At 53.7% G+C, this 19,611-nt stretch overlaps 1 protein-coding gene across 1 annotated transcript in view; it reads right to left on the bottom strand.

The window, feature by feature from the left end:
* Positions 1 to 4,146: 4,146 nt before the first annotated feature.
* The window catches only part of MAP1S (microtubule associated protein 1S), a 21,030-nt gene continuing 5,565 nt past the window's right edge, over positions 4,147 to 19,611 (bottom strand). Inside the window, exons 2-7 of the mRNA XM_028713347.2 lie at positions 16,417 to 16,518; positions 13,998 to 14,080; positions 13,286 to 13,426; positions 8,855 to 12,017; positions 8,162 to 8,376; positions 4,147 to 6,196 (exon numbers count right to left, since the gene is read on the bottom strand). Of these exons, the coding sequence (XP_028569180.2) occupies positions 6,041 to 6,196; positions 8,162 to 8,376; positions 8,855 to 12,017; positions 13,286 to 13,426; positions 13,998 to 14,080; positions 16,417 to 16,518 (3,860 nt within the window). The 3' untranslated portion in view covers positions 4,147 to 6,040. The remainder of the gene's footprint in view (positions 6,197 to 8,161; positions 8,377 to 8,854; positions 12,018 to 13,285; positions 13,427 to 13,997; positions 14,081 to 16,416; positions 16,519 to 19,611) is intronic.

The raw sequence follows: 19,611 nt of genomic DNA, 5'->3' as shown, positions 1-19,611 counted from the left end.
TGCGTGGCTTGCGCTTCAATCCGACATGCAAACGCACCCCCCCCCACCCCACTTGGCCAAAGGCAGGACTGAGCCTAGTCTTCCAGAGCTGCATCCCCAAGATCCAGGTGGCGTCCGGCGTCCTTGCAAGGCTCAACTCAGCACTGCAGGCCTCAGAAGACGGAAAAAGCCCAAGTTGCAAAAAGCAGGCCAGAAGGAGGAAGCTCAGAAAAACAGCAGGTGCAATTAAAAAAAGAAACCAACCCACAAAACGAAGAACTTGCTTGGCAGAGGAAGGCGGTTCGTCATCTCCTGTATGAAACTAGAACTTGTTCTGCTAAGACAATGAATGCCTGTGATGGTCAACAGTGATGCAGTGCGGAGCCCTGGGTTAGATCACAGAACAGAATTGTAGAATTGCAAAATTGGAAGGGACCCCAAGGGCCATCCAGTCGAACCCCCTGCAAGGCAGGAATCTCAGCTAACGCTTCCCTGACAGATGGCCGTGCAACCTCTGCTCAAAGATCTCCAAGGAAGGAGAGTCCATCACCGTTCCGCTCTTGAACAGCTCTTACTGTCAGAAAGTTCTTCCTGATGTGGAGTCAGAATCTCTTTTATTGTAACTTGAAGCCAGGGGTTCAAGTCCTGCCCTCCAGAGCAGCAGGAAACAAGCTCGTTCCCTCTTCCATGTGACAGCCCTCAACTGCTCCTCATCAGGCTTCGCCATCCTCCTCTGCTCACATTCCAGCATGTTTGTTTGGCAATCTCCTCCTTAAATTGTGGTGCCCAGAAGTGGACACAGTATTCCAGGTGTGACCAGACCAAGGCAGAATAGAGTGGCACTATGACTTCTCTTGATGTCTTCTCTAGAATAGTGTTAGCTCTTTTTTTGCTGCTGCATCACACTGTTGACTCATAGTTCTTGGTATGAGCTTTCGTGTGCATGCACACTTCTTCAGATACACTGGAAGGAATTTTTTTTTTGTTTTTACTATGGCAGACCAACACGGCTACCTATCTGTAACTGTTGACTCATGTTCGGCTTGTGGTTCACCAAGTCCTCTAGATCCTTTCCCCATGTACTACTGGCAAACCAGGTGTCCCCCTTCCTACATTTATGCATCTGGTTCTTCCAGCCCAAGTGCCAAACCTGACATTTGTCCCTTTGAAAATGTGTTTTGTTAGTTTTGAGCCCAGGTCTCCAATCATTTTGATTCTGTTTTTTGCGGCATTCGCTCCCCCTCCCCGTTTGGAGCTGTCTGCAGATTCAATGAGCATCCCCTCGACTCCTTTGCCCGGGTTGTTTGTAAAGACGACACAATCATTAAGATCGAGGCAATGCAGAATTAAATGGGGCAACCTGAAGGCTCCACCGATTAATGGGTTAGATCCACCTTCGCCAACCTGGTCTTCTTGAGCGCAGCTTCCAGTCAGAATGGGCTGCCCAGAAATTCTGTTTTTACATCTCCAAAGGGCTGCCTCCGACTTTTAAAGCTAGTCGGTCTGGAATCAAACACACAGACACACACCTCCCCAAAGCATTGCTTCTGAACCTGATCCATTTACTCCCGAGGAAGCCCCTATCAATGAGCCCAAGAAGCTCCCCCTTCCTTTGCTTAAGCCGGCCTGCACAGACAGGGAACCCTTTGTCAGTAAGGAAGGTGGCAAAGGACGTCTGCACAGGTGTGGCAGGTGAGGCGAGTCCCTGGTGGTCCAGCCTGGGGATGCTTTGAAACAGCATCTCTTCCACCCAGGCGGTTGCCATGGCAACAAACTCTTCCCCCTCCATCCCTTCTTCCTGCGCAACCAATAGCAACAGAGCTATTAGAGGACATAAATGGGGAGGGGAGAGCCATGGACTCAGTCCAGAGCATCTTCCCTTCGTAGTGGTGGGTGGATCTGATGCCACTTGCCGCTGCCCCTCCCTTGGCAAGAGGTGCAGGAATCACGGGACTGTAGATGGAAGAGACCTCAAGGGTCATCCACTCCAACCCCCTGCAAGGCAGGAATATTTCTGTCCAACACGGGGCTCCAACCCACGACCCTAAAATTGAGAGCAAGCACCCAAAGAGCTGCTGGATCAGGCCTATGGTCCATTTTGCATCCCAGCATCCTGTCTTCACAGTGGCCAACCACGATGGGAAAACAACAGGCAGGATTCGAACACAAGAGCAGCTCTGCCCTCCTCCAGTTTCCAGCAACTGGGATTCAGAAGAATCGCGAGCAGAGCCACCCTGGCTAGCAGCCATCTGCCCCCCCCCCAATGAATTTGCCCAAGTTGGTGGCTGTCCCTGCCTCCTGTGGCAGAGAGTGCTCCAGAGAAGCGGACACGGAGCAATGGATCCAAACTACAAGAAAGAAGATTCCACCTAAACATTAGGAAGAACTTCCTGACAGTAAGAGCTGTTCGACAGTGGAATTTGCTGCCAAGGAGTGTGGTGGAGTCTCCTTCTTTGGAGGTCTTTAAGCAGAGGCTTGACAACCATATGTCAGGAGTGCTCTGATGGTGTTTCCTGCTTGGCAGGGGGTTGGACTCGATGGCCCTTGTGGTCTCTTCCAACTCTATGATTCTATGAGAGTTCCAGAGTCTGATACTGCGCTGCGGGAAGGACTTTCTTGTAAGCATCCTGAAAAAGGAATGCAGCAAGGCGGCAACTGATGGCTGCTAACCTCCAAATACCAGAAACCACAGGAGGGGACAGGTGCTATTTTATTCAGGGCCGGCTTGTGGGCTTCCCTTTGGGGGACCTGAGTGGCCCCTGTGAGGACAGGATGCTGGACCAGGACCCCCCAAGTTTGCCTGATACAGCTACATCCAGGCCCTTCTAGTGAAACCTCCAGGTCCAAAGGCAGTCTACCTCAATTCCCACCTTCTGAGAGGCATTTGGCCCTAAAAATGTGCAGAAAGGCTTTTCCCCTAGGGACACCAGAGTCGCATCCCCCCGCTCTCCCACCTCCAAAGCAAGTTTTAATTGCAGCTTTGCCTCTTTTTACTCCTTGGGCTCGTCCTTTTTTATTATGGGTGCCTAACATTTTGATGAAATCCTTTTATTTTATATTTTACGTCCACAGGCTGCTATGTCATTACATTGATACGCCAAGGTTGGATGGGCCCCTTTGGGCTCTCTGTAGGTTCGCAGGACCTGTCAATTCCAGAAAATGGCCAAGACGATTAGACCTGCCCTCCATCCCCACCTTTCGATATTGGGAAGCCCCCAAACCTGTTTCCCATTCGCAGGCAGAGACGGTGTTAGGGAGATTCCGATTATTGCTGTCACATTGATCACCCAGGGTGGGGCGCAACGCCTTGCCTTAGCAAGAACTGTGCAGGCCTTGGAAAGACTGTTCCCAACGCCAGGGAGAAAAGGGGGGGGGGCTTGCTGATCTCAACTCCCAGGTCTGCAGGGAAGGAGACAGCCTTTCTGGTATTTGGGGCCTGGGACATTTCAGGCTCCGGACACTTCCGCCTCAGTGGGAGAGAGGTGGGAAGCAGCAAGGCTGCCTCCATCAATTGGGTCAAAGTACCTGCTAGAATCCCAGAGCTGGAAGGGGCCCCCAAGGGACATCTAGCCCAACCCCTCGGAAACACAGGGACCTCCTGCTCCTGGACTGTGCCAACCGGCCGTTATCAGAACAGCTGTTTCAAACCCTGTGCCCAAGTTCTGGTTTTTGTTTTCTAGTTTTCATTTTCCTCTTCCCTCCCTGTCTCTCTTTCTTTGTGGTGCAGAGGATTTGTTAAAGATGACAAGCCTGTGAAACGGACCCTTCTGCCTGAAGAGCGGAGTGCAAACACCCCAAAGCACTGCTTTCCAATTAGCTAAGTACAGCAGACCCCCTGTTTTTCAAATGCCAGGCCACGGAGCCCCTACTTTTAAACATTTCAATCTCCCTATGGTCATTTTTGTTATGTGATTGGTGGTGCAGACCACCCTGGGTGGACTCCAGGTCCGCAGACCACCTGTTGAGAACCGCTGCCCTAAATGAATAAATAAATCCAGCTGCTGTCTTTGGGGGCTTTTCCGAGCCGCTGATTAGCTGGTGCTCAGAGGGGTCCGCTGCCGAGAGGGACGTGAGCCCACCCTGCAAGGTCCAGAAGAGGGTCACAGTCAGAGTTTGACTCAGGGGACACAAACCCACGCAGTGGAAGAAAGACACAGCGGCCAGAAAGAAGTCTAACACCTTTTATCTCTTTTACCCCTCAGGGTTTTGCTTTTTCTAAAGAGGTTCCAACACAGTGTTTTGTTTTCTTCACTTCTGCAATTCCGGGTGTGGATGGACACGGCAACTCGTGAGTGGCTCACATGGCTTTGGAGTGTGTCAACGGCTACAAAGGTGAGGGTGAGAGAGAGTGAAGAGCATAGAAAAGGGCTCAGCCCCCCCCCCAAGAGTGGTGCCCTCCTAAGAGTTGGGGGGCCGGTCGGGTGCTGGCTGCCTCTTCCGTCCCATGACCTTTCTGCTCTTCCCAATGGGCTTCCAACTAAGCAGAACAGAGATATCTATATATACTTATATAGATATATATGTATGTATAAAGCACTAAAGGTGGTGAAAAACATTCTCAACTTACCCCGCTCCCCACAAAAAACACGTTTCATCTAAACCAACCGTGGCCCCCGACCCAGGGTCTTGGGGGACCCTATAAAACTCCCATCAGTGCCCCAAAATATCCCCCCACCAGGGGCACCAGGGTTGGTGAAGACCGTCCTAAACACACACCACACAGGACTCGAACACAGTGCCTGTCCTGGTTGGGGGGCAGGAGGACGGGAGGGGAAAGGGGGGTTTCCTTCTTCTACGCTGCACCCCTTGACTCCCGCCTGCTGCGGTGCCCAGCCAGGAAGGTGTAAAAGTGATCCTATAAATTATTGGGGGGGGGGGGAGGACAAAAAAACTTTCAATACATTAACTGTTTTGTATATGGTTGTTTTTTGTTTGCTTTTTTGTCTTTTTTATAGAAAAAAATGCACATTTAAAGGGGGGTGGAAAACCCGCACCTTTTCCTTCCTTAAAAAAAAAAAAAGAAACATAGGTTTAGTGTCACATTTTGCAAGGGGAGAGGGGGCACATTCTGCCACCCTGGTGCTCCTTCAAACATTAAGGGAGTGAGAAAAAGGGAGGTGGTATCTTTAGGTGGGGGAGAAGGTTTTTTGGAAAGGGGTGTGCTTTGGCTGGATTTTACAGAGTAGTCTTTGTGGATTAACGCATCCCGAGATGAACAAGACAGGCCTCGGGATGAAACGCAACACAACACACTGCTGGCGTTCAACATAAAGAGGTAGAAGAAATTGGGGGGGGGGGTTGTTTTGAGAGGGGTAGGGGGAAGGTGATCTCCAAGAGAGAGAGAGAGAGAGAGAGATCAATTCCAGGGGGAATTTTGGCTCCGGACCCCCCAAGAGGAAGCATCGGCTATGGGCCCAACCAGATTTTAAAAGGGTAGGATGGAGAGTCGGCCCCAAGGAGGAGATGGGATATTTTTAAGGGAAGGGGGGCGCTGTTGCAGGGAGCGACCTCAGAAAGCCAAGCACACCCCCCCCAGTGGAAATAAACAGCTCCCTGCCAGGACCCCAAACTGGGGAATCGGAGCTGCCTCTTAAAATAAGCAGACACACACACCGCCCCCAAAGACCCGGTTTCACTCTTTTTTAAAAAAAGTTTTTCTTTTTAAAAAAGGGTCCTGTAGGTAAACTGACCACCCTCCAGGCGGATTTTTGAGGAGGGGCCCCTGCACTCTGCCCCTTGTCAGAGCAGGCCCCACCCTCCACCCCAGGCCAGGAATGCCTGGCCAAAGGCCTTTTGGGGTGGGGCTGCTGGCCAAACACCACAGCTCCCCAAATCCTAAATCTCTGCGCTTGACCAGGGTTAGAAGCTCGGGGTGTGTGTGAAGGGGCGAAACATGCAAACAGACCAGACACAGAACAGTGTGGGAAAGGTTTGCTGGGGGGGCTTTGGAAGTGTCTTAGTGTGGGGTGGGGAGTCTCTACCCCTGCCCCCCAGTACCCACAGAGGTCCCTCTCGTCTCCCATTCCCCCCACAGACGTGCCCCAAGGGGGAGAGGGAGGCTTCAGAACTCCACTTTGCAGGCTGGGAAGGTCTCATCCTGCATGGCCACCATGCTGTTGCTGCCCAGGACGGTGACGCCCAGCGCCTGCTGCCGCTCCAGCGTCTCTGCGTACCACTCATGCATCACCAGGGAGTCAAAGGTGGGGATCAGGGTCACCTGGCAGGGAGGAGGAAGGAAGGAAGAGGGTGAGCGTCTGTTGGCCACAGGAGTTTTGCCCTCCCTCTCGGCAAGGCGGCTTCAAACACTAAACCACCCTCCCAAGGCAACAATGCAGAAGTTGCCAACCATCGGCTTTTGTGTGCAAGCCTAAGGTTCTAGACCTCAACGTCGCTGGGAGGGAGCAGTGCTGGAAATCTGCCAGGCACCAGTGCAGAATGAAGCCAATTCAAGCTTCAAGGGAAATATTTCAGATCCTTCTCTCAAGGACATTTTGCTTTCCCTGTATTTATCTACCTGCTTAATTTATAAAGCTGCCCCACAGCAGAAGTGCTCTAGGAAGGCAGTGAGGGGTGAAAATATCAGAGTAGGAGCTGGGAGAACAGGGTTCAAATCCCACCTCACGTGTGACCCTGCAAAGATCTCTGGCCACCAGCTGGCGACCGACATCTCCGCCTGGCTGGCCCCTCTGGCTTTCTCAAGCAGGTTAGCAGAAGAGCTTATTTCTTGCATTTCTATCCCAAGGAGCCCATGGTTCACCCCCTCGTCCGTTAATCTCTACAACGACCCTGTGAGGTAGGTGAACAGGCTGTGACTGACTCAAAGGTCAGTCGCAGCTGCATGATGGAGTGGGGATTCGAAACCTCATCTCCCACATCCTCGTCCCAACACTCTTAACCACTGCACCCCACTGCCTTCCTAGAGTCCTTCTGCTATGGGGCAGCTCTATAAATTAAGTCAGCAAATAAATATAGGGAAAGCAAAATTTCCCTTAGAGATGTGAAATATTTCCCTGATGCTTGAATTTATTTTATTCCGGGTTGTTTTATTTTATGATTCAATGTGTTGTAAATAGGGCTGGCCAATAAATTGACATAGGGACGAGGGTGGCGCTGTGGGTTAAACCACAGAGCCTAGGACTTGCCGATCAGGTCGGCGGTTCGAATCCCCACGATGGGGTGAGCTCCCGTTGCTCAGTCCCTGCTCCTGCCAACCTAGCAGTTCGAAAGCACATCAAATAGATAAATAAGTACCATTCCGGCGGGAAGGTAAACGGCGTTTCCGTGCGCTGCTCTGGTTCGCCAGAAGCGGCTTAGTCATGCTGGCCACATGACCCGGAAGCTGTACGCCGGCTCCCTCGGCCAATAAAGTGAGATGAGCGCCGCAACCCCAGAGTCGGCCGCGACTGGACCTAATGGTCCCTTTACCTATCGTCCAAAACTAGTTTCGTCCAAAACTAGTTTCAAGTCCATACTGTGTTATTGGTTTCATAATTTTTGACCTGGCAATATATTGTGAATCTTGTGTGCGTCTGCTATACAAAAATCACAATGTAGAAAAACCCGTGAAGCCAGCTCCATCCTTATTTCAGACATTGTGATCTATCAGTATATTGTGATGTTTAGCTGGTGATGTCTCCCAATGTTGAAAACCAGATTATCACCCAGCCCTAGTTGTAAACCGCTTTTAGGTTTTTTCTTTAAAATATAAAGTGATACAGAAATGAAAAACAATATAACAATAATTTTCACTGTTAAAAAAAAAAAAGGAGTGTGGTAGAAGCACCACCTCAGTTTAAGGTGCCATTTGACAATTCGCTTATATTTCTGAGTTTCTAACTCTAATCCTGAGCTTTGCCCAGCAAGCAAAAGTCGCTGTGTATCCACTGCAGGAGAAAAACAAGGTTTGCCTTCCCTGGCACAAAAAGAGAAGGCAGCCGCTCTCACCCTGGAGACCACGAAGGGAGCAGGCAGTGCCTAGCTGCCTCCTGGCCCCCCGCTTGCCATGTTACCCATTCTCTAACCCTGCCACTGAATGCCGCCCTAGTTGCAGCGGGCACCAAACGAGTCCCGCTAGAGAGCATCCTCGGCATAGGAGGGCCTCGATCCCAGGGAGGTCAAGACCCCAGCGGGATCTCCAAGCCCCGAGATGGGCTATGGCAAGCAGCCCACTGGCCCTGCCCACCTGGGTGTCATGCGCCCAGTGCTGCTTCCCGGCCAGGAGGGCGTCCAAGATCCTCCGCATGACGCCCTCCTTGATGTGGTCCTCGCCGCTGATGACGTAGCACTGCGACCGGACGTGGCGGAAGAAGTCCTCGTCCACCCACTGGGCACTCGCCGAGCCCGGGATGTAGGCCAGCTCCAGGTAGACGGGGGGCCGCACGGAACTGGGCCTGGCACCTGGGGGACGGGAGAAAAATGGGGAGCGTTGGCTGCAAGATGGGCATGGAGGGGAGACGCCGGCTGGGATGCCCCCACCCTCCACTGGATGCAGCACAAACACAAAGGAACGGCTGCAAAATCAGAATTTAACCCAGCTATTTGCACACGGGAAAAAGGACTTTTCTTCTCTGCTGCCCATGTGCATCACAACATGGAGCACATAAAGGGAGAGGGCCGCTCTGGGGCTCCACAAGGTCCAAAACGCCGAGGTGCTGCTAGGCACTTGCAGAGAACATTGAGATCGAGAACCACCCAAGAGACCAGGCAGCCTGTTTGGCTCCTCACCTGAAGTACACAGATTCAAAACAATTTGGGTGGAGATAAAACCTGCCTCCCTGTTCATCTGGACAAGGCCTGATCCGGGCACCCTCCTGGCACTGTGCTTGGGGCTGATGAGGTCCATCCTTCCATCCCTTCCCGTCCCTCCTCTTCTTACCTGCAGGGCATGCTCTGCCTGCCCCCAAGGACAGCCTGCTGCTTGCTGGCCGCTGTCCAAGGGATGCCCGGTGGTCCCCACTGGCACGGGAGGCAGCCGACTCGCTTCGGCTCAGAGCGGGCGCCCGGGCTCTCTCCCCAACGCTGGCCGAGGAAGGCTTGTTGCGGCTGCTGTTGTGGGCTGCGCCTCTGGGGGCTGAGTCTGCTTTGGGCGGAGCGGAGCCTACCCGGGTCGCCGGCCTCTTGCCCTTGGCCGCCCCTTCTCGGTCAGGGTCTACCATGCAGATGCCCGGCTGAGCGGGGAGCGGGAGGGGGTCCTTCAGGGCGGCCGGAAGAGGGTCGCGAGCCCGCACCAGGTTCTCAGGGTCGTCGTCCGAGTCCAGCCCACCATCCGCCGTGATGGAAGGGCACTCTTCCGTGGCGGGCGGGATGTCAGAGTCCGAGAGGGTGGGCAGCGACTCGCTGAGTGACGTGGGTGGGGTCTCATCGGCCAGGGGGTAGGGCTTGCGGCTCCGTGGGCCCTTTCGCTGGCCCACCAGCGGCTTGGTCAGCTCCTGGGAGAAGTCACTGCTGTTCGACATGTCCCGGGGGCTAAAGTTGGCTGAGGGCGAGCGCTCCGACTTGGGGTGCTCAAACTCGCACGGGGACACCAGGCAGAGGTCCACATCATGGGGTGAGTCAGAGCGGTGGGCGCGCCGTGCCAGGGAGTGGCCGTCCAAGCGCTGGGCGTGATGCGGGTGGCAGGGCCGGACGGGCAAGGATAGGCCACCTTTGCCCACGTCCGGCTCTGGGGTGAGTCCCCCCGGGCGGGCATTCTCTGCTTCCTCCTGGAACTCGCTGACTGGTGGCAAGACCTGCTCGAAGGACATGGAGAGGGACTCATCCACCTCGGTGGAGTGCGGCGAGCCCACTTCGGCTGGCAGTGAGGGCGTGGTGATGGTGGGCGAGACGTCCGGGAGGTCATCGCGGAAGAGGCCGGGTGACAGGCATCCTGACGGCTTCTCCTGCGAGGAGCTGGAGTTGTCCCGCGAAACACGGAGCCCAGTGGCAGAGCCGTCCGGGCGCCAGGAGTTGGTCAGGGCCGCCGGCTCCTCGGCCATGACGACGTCCTCGACGGGGGACTGGTGGAAAGGAGTGTGCCTGGCGCTGGCTGGGCCTGAGCTGGCTGGAGACATCATTTCCAGGGTCTTCTCTTCGGAGCTGCCACAAGCCTCCTCGCCCTCAGGGTGGAGCCCTGCCTGCGTGCCTGTGGGGGTCTGCTCAAAGTTGACGCTCCGCTCACTCTTGGGGGTCTTAGCCAGTGGCGATGGGGGGCCTGCACCCCTCAGCGGAGAGCTGGCCTCCAGGTGCCGGAAGGGCTGGGGGCTCTCAGGGTCTCCCCCCGTGCACAGGCCGTTCTGGGCCGCCAGCACCCCGTTCCCGGGACACTCCAGCGGCGATGGCTCCAGCTCGCTCTCCGCTGTAGTGATGCCCTCGTCTGTCGACTCAGCCCCCAGGACCTCTGGCCGAGAGTCCTCCCTCGCCCCATTCTCCGTTGACGACTTGGACCCATCCGAGAGGCCACCTGCTGCCCCCTTGGCGCTGCTGGGCATCTTGAGAGGAGCCTCTTTCAAAGGCTGGGCTTTCGGCTTCTCCGCCTCCTTCTTGAGGCTGGGGAGGGTCTTCTTGAAGCCGCCCATCTTGGTGGGGGGCCTCTTGGCTTCCGCGCTGGCTGACCTCCTCAGCTCTCGACTCGGCTGCCTCACTGCTGCCTTCTCCTCCTTCTTGGCCGCCGTCTCCCTCCTGGGGGGATCCACCTTCGCCTCCCGTTTGGGCACCTTTCCTGGGGGGACAGAGTCATTCTTTGGCAAGAGTTTTTTTGTGTCCTTCTTGGCCACTGGCTTCTCCTTCAGCTGCTTGGGCCTCACAGCAGAAGACGGCTCCACCTTGGTACGAGTCTCCTTGACCTGCTCCTCCTCCAGGCTGCCCTTTGAGGTCTCGCTGGGCGCCATGGGGCGCTCTCTGGTGCCTGCCGCCTTTGCCTCCCTTCTTTCCTTGGGCTCTGGGAGGCTCAGCCTGGAGCCAGACTTGAGGCTCTCCTGGCTGGTGGTCCTCTTCTGCTGGCTTTGTGGGGTGCTGCCCGAGGAGGACCCTGACTCCAGGTCCTTCTGGGTGACCACCGGATGTTTGAGGAACTCCAAGTGCCGGACCTTCTCCAGCCCCTCCAGGATCTTGCTCTGGGGCGTGCAGCCGGGGAACAAGACCCGGACAATCTTCTCTGTGGGGCTGACGGGGTGCCAGACCAGGAGGGCGCAGATGGAGGTCACGCAGTGCAGGGGCAGCTCCAGCCCCTGGGGGCAGCCGTTGCCGCACCAGTGCTGCATCAGGACCTCCAGCTCCTGGCTGCCTTTCACCGGGTTCAGGATGTACATATCTAAGCGCCCGACGCCCATCTTCTGGAAGAGGACAGTGGGCTCCACCTTGGGGCCGCCGTCCCTGCAGAGTGGGCTGGGCTGGATGCCCAGCTTGTCCAGGTAGTGGAGCGCCAAGCTGGCCTCGTCGCAGCTCTTCAGGACGCCTGAGTCACCCGCAATGGTCTTCAGCTTCTCGGAGGCGTTGAGGAAGACAACGCCCAGCTCTGGGGAGATGAGGTTCTTCACGGAGTCCTCGTTTGGCGAACCCTGCGAGGAGGGATCCTCTTCCATCTCGGCCAGCTTCCTCTGCAGCAAGCTGTTGACGCCGGGTAGGCTGTCAGTGCCCACATGCGTCACCAAGATGGAGTCGATGCGGTCGAGGTGGCACACCAGCTTCCAGAAGGACGAGCGGGGGTTGGAGCCGCCATTGACCAGGATGTTGAAGCCGTTGACGGCAAAGAAGGCCGAGTCGCCCCTGCCGCCAGGGAAGATATAGCAGCATGGGCGGGACAGCTTCAGGAAGCCGACGGTGCTGGGTGGCTCCAGGAGGTCAAAGGGCGACGGGGGGTCCAGCGACTCCGAGAGATACTCCAGGAACTCCTGCAGGCCCTCCATCTCGGGCAGCACGGGGCCTGGGTTGAAGCGGAGGTCAATGAAGTCCAACAGGTTGTGCTGACCCAGCCGGGAAGCTTTCCATTCCCCAAAGTCCGGGCAAATGACAGTCAGGCTGGTCCTGGCAGATGGGTCTGCAGAGCTGAGCAACTCCCCAACCTGGCAAAAGAGAAAGGTGTCAGTGCACTATGCACCATATACTGTGGTGACCACATAACACTGGTACTAAAGGATCGTCACTCGCTCCCAATACGCTTCCGAGAACACCAAGTGTTGGTGCTGACCATTAAAAGTCCTAAATGGCTTCTGCCCTGTATACCTGAAGGAGTGTCTCCATGCCAAATGTCCACCCTGGACACAGAGGTCCAGCTGAGGATTTTCTGGAGGGTTCCCTCATTGCAATTATGTGAAGCAACAGGGAGCCAGGCAGAGGGCCTTGTCGGTGGTGGCACCCTCCCATCAAACGTCAGCTGAACAACCATGAAACTTTTTGAAGACATCTGAAGGCAGCCCTATACAGGGAAGTTTTTAATGGTTGATGTTTTGTTACAATTTTTATATGTGCTGGAATCCACCCAGAGTGGCTGGGGAAACCCAGGCAGATGGGTGGGGTTAAATAAATAAATAATGCCAATCATTTGGGGTTCCTTTTCCAGTTGGAAGAGTCACCCAGAAAGTCTTCCAAAATCTTTCTCCTTTCAGCTCTTCTATTGGTGAATTCCCACACTGGAATAAACACCTTGCCCCTTCCAGTAGCGTCTCTACCCCCATCATTCAGTCCGGACACTAGGTCCTCCTCCAAGGTCTTCTGCTGGTTCCCTCACTGCGAGAAGTGATGTTACAAGGAACCAGGCCTTCTCCATAGTGGCTCCCACCCTGTGGAACGCCCTCCCATCAGATGTCAAGGAAATAAACAACTATTTGACTTTTAGATGACATCTGAAGCCAGCCCTGTATAGGAAGGTTTTTAATGTTTTACCATGTTTTTACTATTCTGCTGGGAGCTGCCCAGAGTGGCTGTGGAAACCCAGCCGGATGGACATGGTGGTATAACAACAACGACTATTAACATCACAACTTAATGATGACTGGGTTGCCCCAGCCACTCTAGGTGGCTTCCAGCATACACAAAGGCATAAGAAAACATTAAAAGTAGAAACTTCAGGTGTCTTCTAAAGGTTGTATAGTTACAGTACTTCTAACGAAAAAGGAAGTAAAACGAGGCCCAGAGCATCCTTCTTCCTCTCTGGTCTTCCGCTGTCTGGCCAGAGTAACAGCCTCCACACCAACCGCTTCCTACCCAGTTTGGAAGGATTCATTTAGGGGAGGGTCTTTGCCAGCCCTTTCCCGCTTTTGCCACCCCAGCCCATCCAGCATCACCGGCTAACTCCTCCCTGCTGCTCCAGGCTGCTGCTGGGGAGACGTACCTCTTTGTCGGCGAAGATCTGGATGAAGTCTCGCAAGGAGAACGTGCCCGTCTGCAGGACCAGCTCCCCCGTCTCCTCGATGCAGGGCCCAGCAAAGATCAGCAGCTTGTGGCGCGAAGGGTCCGTGACCAGGTTGCAGAGCTGCAGGGTGAGAGAGAAAGTCAGGCCTCGGAGGGAAGGCCCTCAGATTTCCAGCCTCTTGGGGCTTATTTCCAGCCAACCCTCTGTCAACAGAACCACAGAATTGTAGAGTTGGAAGGGACCCTGAGAGTCATCCAGTCCACCACCCCCTGCAGTGCCGGAAAAGACTCTCGAGCCTTGTTGGGTTTTCCTATTTCCAGGCCCTGGGAACAGTCCACGGACTCTCCAGTGCCATGCAAAGCTGGCGTGGGTGTACCATGCAGGCCCCAAGACCCGTTTCAGAAGCAGGATTTTACCCATTCATGTTCTCTGGAGTTGGGCTCTCCAATTCACCCAAAGGGGGCCCACCGTCCTCTTCGTGCAATGGCCAAATACCCTCTTAAGAACCCAGGGATCCAGATAGACTGCCTCTGGACCTGGAGGTTCCACAAAAGCCTGGCTGCTGGATCAGGTCAAAGGGGCCCCATCGAGCCCGGCATCCTGTTCTCACAGTGGTCAAGGGGAAGAAAGCGTAAGCAGGACCCAAGCCCAAGAGCCTTCTGCCCTCAAGCTGCATCTTCTGGCAACTCGCCTCATTGCAGATGGACTTGTCGGAAGGGTTCAGCAGCACCAGCGTCTCCAGGAGTTCTCCGCGATGGTGCAGAGCCCGCTGACCTGGGGAGGGAAAACGAGGCGACAGAGTTGAAAGGGAGGCTCCGGGGCAGAAGGACCACAGTGTCGTGGCGCTGAAAGGGACCCCCATCTAGCCCAACCTCCTGCAAGGCACCACAGATTCACATAGCGGCATGATGATAGAGACAGCCTGGCTCTCAATGCCTTTCCACATGAACCCTAGCAATACAATTTGCAGTTGGGTTCCTATTTAGCATATTGGGCGAGCCAACATGACACCGATGTGGGAATGAGGATCGGAGTGATCATTCTGTGATATTAGGGCAGTGTAACTTTTGAATCTCTGTGTGTGTGCATAATGGGATATATATAATCATATATATATATGATTTGCCTTTACGTTGTAGGGGGTTGGAAGGGTCCCGAGGGTCATCTAGCCCAACCCTCTGCAATGCAGGAATCTCAGTTATAGCACCCAGGACAGATATCATAGAATCATAGAGTTGGAAGAGACCACAAGGGCCATCGAGTCCAACCCCCTGCCAAGCAGGAAACACCATCAGAGCACTCCTGACATATGGTTGTCAAGCCTCTGATATCTTGAAGGGGAATACGCCACATCTCCAGGGAGGGGTCCATCCCGCTATTGAACAGTCCTCACCCTCAGAAAGTTCTCCCTGATGTTTAATGGCGAAGAAAGCAGCGGTTCTGGAGGGGAGGGCTCCCCATTGCAAGGCTCCATCTCCCCAGAAGGTGGCAGTGCAGCATTGCCAGATTCCAGCAAGGCCGGCTGCTGGATTCTCTCTCTTCCTCCTCCCAATCCTGAGAGATCTCTGGCCAAGAGGCTTCAAGACACTCGAAGGCACCTGAAGAGGGTTTGTCTCTCAGCCATTGATCCCACAAAGGTCACAGCACAACTATTAAGAGGAGTTTAAAATGGCCCTGGGGCCATTTTAAGGCTGCTTGAGGCAAGCAATCAATTTGTGGGGTTGCAGTGGCTGGAACCGCAGATGGGGCTTGTGCACCAGGGAAGGGACTCCATCTCAGAGAAGCAAAACTCTGATCCTAAATCTCTGCTACCTCACAGGGTATCTTCAGAAGATAAGGCTCAGGAGCAAACCCTATAGCCATGTACAAATATATAAAAGGATGTCACATAGAGGAGGGAGAAAGGCTGTTTTCTGCTGCTCCAGAGAAGCGGACACGGAGCAATGGATCCAAACTACAAGAAAGAAGATTCCACCTAAACATTAGGAAGAACTTCCTGACAGCAAGAGCTGTTCGACAGTGGAATTTGCTGCCAAGGAGTGTGGTGGAGTCTCCTTCTTTGGAGGTCTTTAAGCAGAGGCTTGACAACCATATGTCAGGAGTGCTCTGATGGTGTTTCCTGCTTGGCAGGGGGTTGGACTCGATGGCCCCTGTGGTCTCTTCCAACTCTATGATTCTATGATTCTATGATTCTATGATTCCTACACAAATCCGGAATGGAGTCCCAAAGACGGCTGGGATGGCACCTTGTACGTCTCCTTCCGGCAACTCCTGCAGCCAAGCTGGTGCCCAGTGTCTTGCTCTGCCTTCCTTTGGACACCATCAGCTGGGCCGAGATGGGGGTCTTGTCTGGACCCCCAAACACATGGGCCAGGCTTGTGCCTCGGGAAGGTCCCTTCAGTGCTGCTCATGCAGTAGTTGGACTTCACCCCCAGAGACACACTCCACGGTCTCTCGAGACAGACCAACGACAACCAAGTGGCTGCAACTCAGACGCCTGCCTGCAGTGTCCCAAAGTGTGGAACTGGAGCCCTGGGCTTTCTGGCGATCACGCCAGCTGGGAGCTCCGAAAACATTAAACTGCCCCTGCTGCGAAGGAGGGGAAGGGTCCCATCAGGGTGCTGGGCACTTGGCCAAGAAGCCGCTGGCTCCCTTTTGATGGACAAAATATCAGGGGCAGCCAAAGGAGCAGGCCCTGGAGGTGATGCTGGGCAACTTGAGGGGCCTCCACACCCAGGCAGAGATAGGAATATGAAGCGACATAAAAATGAAATGAAAAATAACGGTAAACGTTCTGTGGTGGTTGGCCTTCCCCTTGCACAAAAGGAGAAGGGAGGCGGACGCTCTTGCCCTCCGGACCAAGAAGGGAGCAGGTGCTTCCCAGCGGCTCCTGCAGCCTCCCTGGCCCAGAATTCCACCGTTCGTTCTACATCAGGCGGAGTGGGTGGGCAGAGTCATCTGAGGACACCGCCGGCTCATTCCTGGAGGGGGGACTGGCTGAGCCTGCTGTCGACAGGCTTGCCTGCCCGAGAGCAGGGAGGGCATTGGCAGGTGGGGAGGCCCTAGTCCTTGCCAGAGGGACGAGGGAGGTGCCTCTGCCACCTCCTTACCTTTCACAATATCGGAGAAGGTGGCTGAGTGGCGGGAGACAAAGAGCTTCAGCTGCTGGTCAAGGTTGCAGGCAGTCAAGTCGATGTCCCAAGAACGGATCCCTGGAGGAGAGAGGGAGGGAGGGAGGGAGGGAGAGAAACAGTGGTGCTCAGCAGACTGCCAAGCCTGGGAGGGCCACTGCGGCTGGAGCCCTTGGCCCCCAAGAGCCAGGGAAGGTGGCCGCCAATGTGCTCCCTCTGGCTGGTCCCTCCAGAATTATGAGCAGGAGAACTTGTTTACTGCATTTATCTCCCACCATTTTGTCCAAGGACTCCATGGTTCACTCCCCCCTCCGTTAATTCCTACAACGGCCCTCTGAGGTAGGTGAAGAGGCCATGACTGACTCCAAGGTCACCAAGTGAGCTTCATGACGGAGTGGGGATTCGAACCCTGATCTCCCAGGTCCTCGTCCAACACTCTACCCACTACACCCACTGGCTCCCTAGAGTTCTTCTGCTATGGGGCAGCTCTATAAATTAAGTAGGTAAATAAATATGGAGAAAGCCAAATGTCACTTAGAGAAGGACCTGAAATACTCTCCTTGATGCTTGAATTTGTTTTATTCTGGATTGTTTTATTTGATGGTCTCATGTGTTGTCAACCACTTTGAGATTATTTCTTTAAAATATAAAGCCATACAGAAATTAAATGAACAACAAGACTAATAATTCCCATTGCAAAAAAGGCGCTCAGGCGTTCCATTGTGGCGACTGCAACGGAGGTTTAAGGCACCATTTGGAAATGAGCTTATGCATCTTGAGGTTCTATCCCTGCTCCTTCCCCCGGTTTTTATTCCTCTGCTGCTTTCCGGGTGCCTTGGGTCCCACCTCCTGAGATCTCTTCCCAGCCATCAGAGAACGACTCTTGCTGCTTCATGATAACAAACAACAACAACACCACCACCACAGTGGCAGCTCGGGTTATGTTACCTTCGGGTAACGTAATTGCGAGTTACGAACGCGGCAAACCCAGAAGTGTGTACTTCCAGGTTTCGCCACGCGCATGTGCACAGAAGCGCTCTATCGCGCGTGCACAGAAGCAGCGCCTCCGGATATGGACTTTGCAGGGTTAGTATAGACCCCCAGGACGAATCAAGTTTGTATCTGGAGGGTTCAAAGTAATAATAATAATTTGTTATTTATAACCCCCCCCCCAATCTGGCAGGGTTTCCCCAGCCACTCTGGGGGCTTCCAACAAAAGATTAAAATACAATAATGCCATATCCCCCACATGTTTAGCTGCTGACCAGAGCTGACAGCTCCCCCTTCCCTCACAGGGACCAGACGGCAAACATCCCAACAGCTTTCTCCCTGTATGGGACAGACATCACATCAGCTCAGTTTTGCAAGAGACAGCCGTAACGGCAAAGAGGATCTCTCTCTCCAAAGCGCCTACAGCAGCAAGGCAAGATGAGAAGATCAAGGACCGGCCACAAGAAACCACAAGTTCATTCAGCCCGCAGAACAAGGAGGCGAGTTTTGCTTTGCTTGCACTGAGGCCCCAAAATGTCTTTTATGCCTCCCGCCCCCCATGATGACCCGCTAGCTTACATAAGACCAGCGCAGGTGGTGTCAGCTGAGATGCAAGACTGCAGCTCTCAGAAACTGGCCTGGCGCGGCACGTGGGTGTTTGCGCGTCTTCACTGTGGCTGCATGCTGCTTGCCGCCTGAGCAGAGCCCAGCGCCACCAGCATGGGGTTCCCGAGGGCGCAGGCAGCAACAGAGCGAGATCCCAAACGGGGGTGGGGGGAACCAGAAATGCCGCTGCTGCTGTTTGAAGGAGGCTGGGAAAGACTGAGAATGAGGAGCCCACACACAAAGGGGGCTGTGGGATTCCCCAGCGAGGCAGCACAGGAGGTAGTGATTTAAGACTCCGGATAAGTGACAGTGGGAAACTGGAATCATTTCATCAAGCTCCCCATGGCAGAGTTTTCTGAACACTGAAGTAGTTACGGAGCGTGGTAGCAAAGAGCCCTGCTAAATAACTTGGAAAAGCAGTGCCTCAGTCTTGTTGAATTAAACTAAAACAAATTTAACTGAGTTTTGAATAACTGTGCAATTGTTACTGTATAATTTTATTGGGGTACGTATAATCTTCCTCAGTGGTTTGGAAACCGCTACTCTGAATAATGCTTTTTATGGGGTAGGGGAGGTGGCCGAGGGGAGGATCTTGTAGCCCCAAAGCATTTTGGAACCAGTGCTCAAAATTCCCCAGGTGCCAGGCACGTTTTGCAATATTAGCTATTGCTATTAGTTGCTATTAGTTGGGACCCTGTGGAGATCTCTGGGCGCCAGACTGACAGGTGACATCTCCAGCTTTCTTCAGCAGCTCAGCAGAAGAGCTTCTTCACGGCGATGATCTCCCACCTTTTTCTCCCAGAAGTCCATGGTTCACCCCACTCCTCTCTTAATCCCTACAATGACCCTGTGAGGAAGGCAAAGAGGCTGCAACAGACTCCAAGGCCGCCCAGTGAGTTTCCTGAGGGAGTGGGGATTCAAACTCTGATTGCTCTCACCACTACACCACCCTGCCTTCCTAGAGTCCTCCTGCTGTGGGGCAGCTCTATGAATTAAGTTGGTAAATAAATATGGGGGATGCCAAATGTCACTTAGAGGAGGACGTGAAATATTCTCCTGGATGCTTGAATTTGTTTTATTCCGGATTGTTTTATTTGATGTCTTAACCGCTTTAAGGTTTTTTCTTTAAAATATAAAGTGCTATAGAAATGATAATGATGAAGTTAATTAACCCTATGAGGGGAATGGCACCTAGACATTCCGTTGTGGCGACCGTAACATAGGTTTAAGGTAAGGTGTATTGGCATTTAAGTTATATATCTGAGTTTTTAACACTGCTGGAAACCACTGATATAAAGACTTACGAAGGCAGGAATCATGAATAATAATAAAAATAAAAATAATTTATTTAAGACCCGCCCATCTGGCTGGGTTTCCCAAGCCACTCTGGGCAGCTTCCAGCAAAATATTAAAATACAATAATTCATCAAATATGAAATATGATGGCCAGCAGCAAGAAAGGCGCCCACCAAACTTAGAATCATAGAATGGTAGAGTTGGAAGGGACCCTGGGGGTCATCTAGCACAACCTCCGGCAATGCAGGACTTGCAATTAGAGAATCCCTGCCTGGGGAATCC

The sequence above is a fragment of the Podarcis muralis genome, chromosome 18 (genome assembly GCF_964188315.1).
Source record: "Podarcis muralis chromosome 18, rPodMur119.hap1.1, whole genome shotgun sequence".
In the NCBI taxonomy this organism is placed as follows: Eukaryota; Metazoa; Chordata; class Lepidosauria; order Squamata; family Lacertidae; genus Podarcis; species Podarcis muralis.
This window is presented reverse-complemented; position numbering and strand designations above follow the sequence as displayed.